General features: G+C 31.8%; 1 protein-coding gene across 1 annotated transcript; it reads right to left on the bottom strand.

Moving 5' to 3' along the window:
* Nucleotides 1-421: 421 nt before the first annotated feature.
* Nucleotides 422-7,057, bottom strand: LOC132713741 (VPS9 domain-containing protein 1-like). Its single transcript, XM_060696422.1, has 10 exons — nt 6,880-7,057; nt 6,218-6,290; nt 5,659-5,754; nt 4,917-5,127; nt 4,145-4,250; nt 3,743-3,805; nt 3,019-3,071; nt 2,411-2,498; nt 2,064-2,149; nt 422-1,483 (listed from the first exon to the last, which is right to left on the bottom strand). Exons 1-10 carry the CDS (start codon nt 6,970-6,972, stop codon nt 424-426), a joined length of 1,929 nt encoding a protein of 642 aa, XP_060552405.1. The 5' UTR covers nt 6,973-7,057; the 3' UTR covers nt 422-423.
* Between the last annotated feature and the right edge of the window lie 2,937 nt (nt 7,058-9,994).

Raw genomic sequence — 9,994 nt, 5'->3', positions numbered from 1 at the left:
AATTTTTTCCTCTTCGATTTCATACCTTAATCATTGCCGACACATATGCCAAAAAAAATAAATAAAATGGTAAAATAAAAGTAAGGAGAATATATTTTTAAAAGATCTTATCATTAAACATCATTAAACTCCACATTTCTTATATTTTGAATCAATCATCAATAAGAAAAGCAACGAAAAATCTTTATCACTTATCCATAATTAAAACTACTGCTTTTTGTGCCAATAAAAATAGATACAAATAAATAAGAACTTTAAATAAAACCATGACCATCTTTACCTGAATCTCAATATTCTTATACTTTGGACAAATCATGAATAACAAAAAATGGACAAAAAATCTTTATCACTTATCCATAAAACTGCTGCTTTTAGATAAAATTAAAAAATAATATAGAACTTTAAATAAAACCATGACCATCTTTACCTGAATAGAGCGAGTAGGTAATTCCAGACAGGTTTAAAGAAGTATCTTTCTAGTAACACATTGCACTGATCCCGCCCATCTGCACTATCTAACTGTTCAAACACAATCACAAACAACACTTGTAGTTGTTCCACACTAGTTAAAACATCTTCAGTAATACCTTTCAAATGTCTATGACAAGCTTCATTCTTAAGAAGAGCAATTTTATCATCAAGATTTTCAAAACTTGGATTTTTTCTTAAGCCTCTCGGAGATCTTATTTCTTTACTTTTTTCTGCCTCTTCTACATCAAGATTTTCAGTTAATTTTGAACTAGTTTCAATAGATTTTCTGTCATTACTAGAGGTTTTATTTCCATCTGCTTCTTTTTCATTGGCAACACTTTCACCACCAACATTACTGATGTCTACTTCTGTATCACTATCATCATCATCATCAAAAAGATCATCCATGTTTTCTTGGTTATATTTTTCATACTCTTCTGTTGCTTGTCTTGAAAACATTTTTAATCTCTGATTTTCTTCTTCGAGTCTAATTTTTAATTTTGTGCCATCAGTAATGGCTTTCTCTAAATCGTTTTTGATTTCTAAAGAAACATCTGCTAAATCTCTGTCACCGAAATCTCTTGTTTGTTTTATGACACTGCCCTTACCTTCAATATCATTGTTGTCTGCAGCTTTCTTGAATACTGAACTTTTGATTTCACCTCTTTCTTTCTCAACCTTATCTTCCAGTGAATTATTTGAACTATCTATAGTTCTACCACTCTCTTTTGATTGGTCACAAATGTCATGTGATATACAGGATCCATATGTTGAGTCAGCCTCATCTACACTTTCTAACACAGATTCTGATTGGCTAAGCTTAGTAGCTGATTTTACTTTTCTTAATGATGATAAAAGATCTTTTATATTGGACTGTTCATATACATCTTTTGGTAACGGCACTTTGAGATTTTCTAATTTGTTTAAATTTTTCTCCACAATAGGTACAAGTTTGTCTAGCAAGTTTCTTTGGTGCTGTTGTAATTCAATAGTAAGTGGATGAGCATCACAACTGAAAAATTGTAATGAGCCGCATCATGACAGATCAATGCTGGTTGCAAACCCATTATGTTGGTTTTGTCATGATGCAGCTATAATGTTTCAAGATATTTAAACCTTCACTACATGTAGTATTACATGAATAAAACAAGAGCTGTCTATAAGACAGCATGCTCAACTATTCTCAGTACTTAACAGTAAGGAAAGGGGCATAACTTTGTAAAAAGGTAACTCGTAGTTATTGGACTTGTGCTTGCCATCTCAGATATTCACAAAGAACAGGTGTGTGAAGTTTCAACCCATTTCTTGATATCAACTTGCACGAAAAAAACTTAACCAAAGTGTGATGAGAGCAAATAAAACATCTTTGGATGGCAGCAATTAAGACTTCTTTTAATAACTTGAATTTTATCTGGTTCATTTAATTTCAATGACATGTACCTTGTACATATATGGAATATCTGAATAGTATTTGAAGATTCTGCATCAAAACTTACAACAATTCACTAAACCGTAAAAAAACTAAAAATGACAATTTTACAATTATTAGCATTACAATAAATCTGTTTTAAATCATACTCCATCAAACCAACCTCAGAATAGCTGTGACAAGCTCACTTATGACATACAGATCTGAAGGTGATTCTTCAAACTTCCTTCGTAACTCCATCATCCATAACTAGAATATCAAATAATCACACATATGAACAAGAGTAACGTATGCGGTGTAAACGCTCGTTTATTAAGGGCATCGACTATCAATAACCAATTTTAATAAAAAAAAGTTTATGTTAAAGATACTCCAAAAATATAGATTTCAGAATAATGCTCCACAAATTTGATAATTCAAAAGTCAAAGTTTCTCTATTTTCCTGTGATGTGAATGTCTTGGTTAGAATTGTCTTGTGTATCATGTACCAATAAAAAAATTTCCACTTACATTTTCTTGTTCAAATTCTAATGCTTTCTTGTACACCTGTCTTTGTTGTTGTTCCTCCTCAGACAGACCCACAGGGGTATGGAATCTCCTGCATAACAGCAAAATCATTTATTAAACAAGAAACAATTCCACAGGGGTGTGAAATTTACCAAGATATAAAAATACTCCAGTCATACTTTAATTATTGATGTCTACAGGGTTTCTAATATAGAAAATACAACAATTATATTGAATCAATGTCCAAAAGGGATGTGAATATTCTTGCAAAATAAACAATTACACATGTATTACATGACAAATAATGATTAATAAATATTCCAAAGTACATTTAAGGCACATTATGAATCAGAAAGGTATAAAATGTTCCATCTTAAGAAATGGCAAACATGGGTTTTAGAACATTCAAATAAAAGTTTTGTGGGGCATTCTGTGCCTTTAATTTGTAACACAAAATAAATCCAATGAATTATGTCTGCAAAAAAAGGGTTTGGAACTTAAACATTGAGTGTAAACCCAAAATGACAAAATCATAACCAGTATCAAGAACTACCTAAATAAAACACTTCTATTTAATTGACCTATTTTCATCACTTTAAAATTAAACATACCTTTGTGCCTGTTCTTCTAATCTTTGCTGTCTCTCTCTCATTTTCTTTGCTAACTGATTATTGGTTAAGAAAAAAACACATTTCACTCAAATTTTGTCAAATACTAATATCATTGCTTCAAACAAGAGAGTATAAACGAAATTTTACCTCAATTAATTTTAGTTTGATTGTGTAAGGTGTTTTAAACTTATAGATACACTCACAAATGGGTTCCTGAACCCAATCAGAACTTAAAAGCAATGAGTTTTGATTTTCTTGCACAAGGTAACGGCCACATGGATTACTTGCAGTTTGGGTTTAAACCTCATCAGGGGCAAGCCATTGTTTCTTGAGCAATGAATTTTACACACATTACTCAGTTACTGGTTAGTTCCAGGAATTGATTCCTGTGTGGGCCTATAGGCTTAATTTAGTGCCTTACACCAAACCAAATATGTGCATACTCGTAATTTTCTATTGCAACTTCCTTACATGTGGAAACAAATTTACATAAGTCACTCATTACTTGTTTTCCAATCCACAAAATTTTTCAGTGTTTGTTGTATATGTTTATTGTTTATATTATTATTGTACAATTTGAGATAATAATATTGTTTAAACTAAACTAAAGTGTTCAAAGACAAAAGATTTATAATCAGTGGCTTTTACCAGTCAGCCTTATAGTTCCTTTATATGAAATAATGAAGTTTATGTTTTAATGTTTGTAAAATCAAACAAAAGATACAGCTTCTTCTTGGGCCCTGGCTATAGCTAAGTTCTCTGCCATTCTTCTTTGTAGAGTCAAACTCTGAAAAGAAAAGCAAACATTAATGTATGGGATGAACTACAAACAGAATTAATGCCAATGACTGACTTTTTTCAGTATTTATCACCATATTTCTTCTGTGTGACTAATGCAATAAAAGCTTCTTTTGCATATTTTGAGCTCTTTTAGGAAATTCAAGTTCCGTGTGCAAAGTGTTAATTACTTTCTTTGTACACTTTACAATATTTTACTTTTAGATACATTTTCAAAATTTCAATAAAAAATTAGCATGGATCTCGAGTTGTGCTGCTTAAAAGCTCCTTACAACAAAACAATGTTTAATACAACAGAAATACAAAGGAATGAGAAAGTAATATTTACAAGATTGGTGCTAGCCGACTTGTTTTTAGCCTTGGCTTGTCTCTTCCTCAGATCAATCAGTAGATATTGGTTATTTCTTATTGCCATCTCCATTGGTCCAAGTTTCCTGCCATTTGTAAATATAAACCTTGGGTTAAACCCGCAAAATACATAAATTCTATTTATAGAACAATCACGTGCATATGATGGCACATATGACCAATTTTTATATGTTACAGTCATTAGGATTTTATGTCACTCGGACACTTTCCAGCTTAACTGGTGCAGATAGACCTCAGGTGCCCTTAATGGCATTATTTCAGGCACAAGTGAGCACATTTCTTTAGTAGAACCACTGGCCTTCTGTAAGCTAACTGGCTAGCTCCTTCACATGAAAAAATTGAAAGTCCCTGGTCACTTCAAATTAACAATACAATATATAAATATAAAGGTTACAAATTCCAAGGTAAGTCCAGTTCATGAAACATACAGTGAATTTGTACGAACAAATTTTATATATCAAGGTATAGAACAGTATTAGTGGAGATGATATTAGATTCTGCCTATTCACTGTGATGACTTTAATGTTCATGAACCAGAAAATGTTTGCTGCATACAGAATTAAATAGAAAAGGGTGGCAATTATTTCAAATGTAAATTACATTAAATGTTACTGTTACAAAGCTATTAGACATAAACTTTTTTGGCTCTCCATCTAAACTGGAAGCTAGGGCAAGTTATAAATAGAGTTAGCTTAATGTGAAATAAATGATACAACACCTGTGTTACTTACTTGGTACTACTGGAGAAACTATCAGAAGTTATAACTTTTTGTACGGGAGAAGATTTGTCTATCATGCTAATTGGTTTATTTGGTGAAAGTGGAGTTGTTTCCCTTGATCCTGGTGTTGTGGGTGTGGTTTGAGACAAACTTCGATAGGATCCTGGACCTGTGCTTATAGGCAAACTTGTAGGGGCTTGCACTTTGGACTCTCTTGATTTTTCTTTTCCAAATAAAAAAAAGATTTTTACTGTGCAATAAGGATATTAATGTAACTTGTTTGCCATAATGTTATGTCTGATAAAGTACACAGCATGAAATTTAGTTTTATTTACAATAATTACAATGGCTGTGAAGATATATTGCAATACTTGCATTAATAAGATAAGCATTTACAACTGTGAAAATAATTTGCATGTTAGTCTAAAAATCGTTTACTCTGTGTTTTGATATCAAGATCAGCTGTGTTTTGATATCAAGATCAGCTAACTTTTACATGTTTATTGGTACAGTTAATTGTATTACTTCCATTTACTTGATATTTATTTAATGCTGTGTTATATATATGATCATGCCTCTCTGATACCTGGGCATTCTCACTTGAGCTCTGGTCTTAACAACATGTATAAACTAGTCTTCATAAATAGTAGAACAGTCTATGAATCTTGTTATCAACATTAAACTCTAATACAAAGATATTGTGGTAACTGTAAAAGAAATGTCACCATTAACTCTAAATCACATAATACAGTACCTAAACGTCCATTTACAATACTGGCAACCCGATCCATACATTGTTGGCCTAGTTTCACCATTTTGACAACATCTTTAGTAACAAACACATGGCCCTCTATAAAAGAATGAAATCAAAAAGATACTTATACAATGCATTGATAAACATAAAAAAGTACTTTTACAGTCAGCCTTCTGCTGGCAACTGAATATACATGTACCCATGTGACAGTGCTGTCAAAGATCAGACAACATTTTTTGTAGGATTCAACAATTTCAAATTATAGAGTCACCTTATTTGGGGTTTGGTCAAGTCCACAGGTAATTTTAAAATATATTCATGCACCAATATATTGCTGTTTAATGAAAAAGAGATGTACTTGTTATATGCTCAATTCAAAATAAAATATACCTTCTGCTCTCTTCTGATAACATTATATCACATGTATAAATTTTATATAAAAATCTATCATTATAAATAGTCAAAAGTAAAAAGTCTGTTCAGACAATAGAAAAGAGCAGGGTGGCCTGGAGAAGTCATGCGATCAATCATTTTAGGTTAAATATATGTAAATATTTACCATCTGCATAAAGTGTTTTTAAAAGCCCTGTTGAAACTCTTAGTACACATTCCAGGTATTTTTTGTAAGCATCCTGTAACATACAAAGTTTTAATATATCTATTATAACTATAATTCAATGTTTGTTAATAATTATATAATTGACATAGACACTTAAAAATCTTCAAAGTTACATAATTATTATTGACTTATTTCCATGGAAACAGATTTTATTTCTAACTGTGGACGTTAGTATGATAAGATTTTACAATAGGTGGTTAATATTTGCAAAAGGGAAAGAAAAAACTTGATGTAAATTCAATTTTTGGGAAAACTGACTTTAAAGATTTTTTAGGGAAGGTGACTTTAAACAGCAATATAGGGGGGGGGGACCATGTTACCTAAATAGATACCAGGTATATATATTAATATACGTACCTGATAGATACAGGTTTGGGAATGGGGTTGTGCAACATTAATTGGTCGAATGCATATGTTGCAGTGAGTCGGGTACAAGGAGTAGCAGTTGTAATACAAGGAGGCATAGGTACTGCAACCATAAAACATCAGCAGCCTGGCATCAACCCTTCTGTTTCAAATGGAGTGGCATAAATTTATCAGTAGTTGACTTCACATGTGTTTAACAAGATAATTTGTAAACACTGTACTAAAACCGATATTACCTCATTTTTGTCTTGTCTGTCAAACTTCAATGCCTCAGAGACATCTTTCATTAATGTTGTCAAATGAGACGAAAGTACTGCATGAGATGACATCTTGTTCAAAGCCTTTAAATCAATACATTTTATATTTTGATGAACCAGGAAATGAAATGCAATCCGTAAACAAGGGCAGATAACTTTGTCGATCGTTCTGGAATCTTTAAAACCCGTTAACTCCGTTCCTTTACTACATCACGTGACTTATATTGTACGGTATAATACTTGTTCACGGACTTTTATGATAAATTTCAAATTCAGATTTTTAAAATGCAAATATTTTTTCACGGTAGGTTCATATAATTTTCGTATAAATTTTCACTTCATAAGAAATGGCAAATATGAATTTTATAATGTTTTAAGTAATGGTTGAAGAGAATGTTAGATGCTTAAATTAATTGTTAGCTGAAGAAATTAGCGACAGCTAGATGTGAAATAATTTGTCCTAAAGGTAGCAAAATGTAAACATAGTAGTATTTTGACTTCTATACAAAATACTTATTCACTATGTACAACTATTGCCAAAAAGCAAAGCTAAATAATATGGTTAAGGTAATTGGCATTTTGATAACTTTTTGAATAATTAATATGAAATTAAAACCAAAATTAAAATACTTTTGAGAAATAAAAAAAAGAACACATTTTTTAGGCATAATGGGCCTTTAAATTATTTTCTTGTTGAGTGAATACAAATTTTCTATTTGAATATACATGAACTATACCTGTATATTCAGCCAGCTTTAGAATATATGCAACTTTTTTTTAAAATTTACTTTTGATATCAGTACTAGGCTTATAACCATTTCCAAGTTCCGTACGATGCATTATTTACTTGGTGACCGTAGAGCTCTTCTTTTGAAAGTATGATGCATATATTCTACAATAACCTTTGTATGAACACATGTTTATGTGATTGTGTTAAACTTTTACCATCTTTTGTTTAAATGATTATTTTTTCTTTCCTAGGCTGGTGCAAGGGGACGTGAACTGTTGCCTGGTTTACCACTACTTGTCGTCTGCTGCAACATTATGATTCAAGACAGTTTAGCACGTTCACTAATGTCTCCATTTTTCATAGAAAAAGCAAATGACTCTAATTAAGGGACAAAGCAAATCAAAGCAAATATTACATTAAAACACAAATACAAGGGGTCCTACCATCCGCGCGCATATCCTCAAGATTCTGATACCGTGAACACTTTTTCAACCGGTATTTTGAACAAAAACGAGTAATGTAAAGCAATCAGAATAGATTTGAATTTAATTTCTTTTGCAAAGAAGATGTCCTTACTTCTAGTTTTTATATTCCAAATGCCTTGACACAAGTCTTCCCTTTCTTGTCAGTATTTCGCGTTGAATGCAATTTTGAGTCTGGATACTGCGTTCATCCGGCGTTGAAATGTTAAAGAAATTGAGGACTTGTCGATTAAACTGAAAGTTTCACACAGCTGGAAGTTATTTTTATTGTAGAACCCGTTTCCTTAATATATTTTCAATCTTTTGTTATTTTTCCTCTGTACGAAAAATGTCTTAAAACTAACTTTTTACAGGAAATAGACATTATGATACTTCGTACACGTTCAAAAATTCAAGATACTGCCAACCATTTATTTACACTTTCTTCGAAGCAATCTAAAATCATAATGGGATCAAATGGATAACACTGACGAGCAAAAAAAAGAGAAAGAATAGAAAAATAAAAAGACGAATAAAAAAAAATAAGATTCAAATCCTGTGATAAAGTATGCTCCCTTAAAAATATAGATGTGCAGTGATATAACCACAAAGGCCGTATGCCAACGGGCATCTGAACGACTCATCATGCTATAATTATGTATAACACAGAGCAAACAAAATCTATTTTTCCATTCTAACACGTCAAAAAACTTAAACATAATTTACCGTGTGGTTTATACGTTATGGATGGATATTTTTCTGAACTAAAACTATGCTTTTTCAGGAACGAGGAAACTAAGTAATCTTTAATATCATTTTTATAACAAACGTTTTCCTATTGCTCATTGTTAAGAAACAAATAATTACATTCAGATAATAAATTACACAAGAAAACTGATTGTTTCTTAACAAAATCTTTTAAATATGTATAAAAATGTTAACCTACCCCACCCACCTTTAGCATTTATTTGGCCATTTCACTATGTAAAAAGCCTTATTCAAAATATCCATAAAATTGACCACAAGGTGGGGCTGTTTTCAAAATTTGCCTAAATTCTTTTTTAAAGTATATTAGTTGAACTTTACCGTGTAGTTTTTATTTTATTAAACTTTGAAATATCTGATATCCTATTTGCTATTAAATTTGGCATAATTTAGCAAATTTATACCTACAATAATGATATAATAAAAATCAAACCCTTTTTTATTTTATATTATTGGGGATCTAAGAGATACATAAATACTGTTAAAAATAAAAAAAAAGAAAGAAGAAAAGTTGCCCCTAATGAGATTTGACCCCCCCCCCTCAGTTTCAATGCAATTGACATTGATTTTAGCCTATTTGAACGCTTCAGAGTGGAGTTAATGCTTTAGTGGTGGTCTACCTTAACCTTTTACCCCATGATCATATTGCGAAAAATGGCCATTTTCACTGAAAAGCCTCCTGTAACAAGTTCAAACTGCTATGAAAGTATGAAAAATGCTTCAATACTAATGAAACTTGGCACAAATGTTGACTACACCATAGCCTCTGTAACAGCATGCTCAATGGTAAATTTCCTGTTACCATGGCAACGGGGGGACGTCTCAAAATTGCCAAAAATCACTATTTTGCATTGTTTTTTTCCATCAAAACTGATTTCAAAGTGCTGCAACTTCTCAATGAATTGAGATAGAGTAAAAGGCTTTTCAGCGTCGGTTACTAGCTACCCTAGGTTCGACCTGAGGCCATTTTTAGCCTGTCACATGTCCAAAATTTTCTTGGAGATGAGGGGGACTCCGCCCCCCTTCAAACCCCCTGGCAACCCCCTGATGTAATATTTGGATGGGGGACGGCGCCGAAAAAGTGGTCACTTTTTTGAACAACATTTCTTAAACGAAAAACAGTGTTTGGGGCCTAAAT

Source organism: Ruditapes philippinarum, unplaced genomic scaffold (assembly GCF_026571515.1).
Source record: "Ruditapes philippinarum isolate M1 unplaced genomic scaffold, ASM2657151v2 ctg272_1_1_1_1, whole genome shotgun sequence".
Lineage (NCBI taxonomy): Eukaryota > Metazoa > Mollusca > Bivalvia > Venerida > Veneridae > Ruditapes > Ruditapes philippinarum.
The sequence above is the reverse complement of the archived record's forward strand: the minus strand, read 5'-3'. Positions and strand labels throughout refer to the sequence as shown.

Coding starts and splice junctions, on each gene's coding strand:
- LOC132713741 (XM_060696422.1), bottom strand. CDS start 6,972: ATGTCATCTCATGCAGTACTTTCGTCTCATTTGACAACATTAATGAAA. Junction 5,128..5,658: donor TATTGTAAATGGACGTTTAG/GTACTGTATTAT, acceptor TATTTGGAAAAG/AAAAATCAAGAGAGTCCAAA. Junction 2,150..2,410: donor TAGAATTTGAACAAGAAAAT/GTAAGTGGAAAT, acceptor TTGATATTCTAG/TTATGGATGATGGAGTTACG.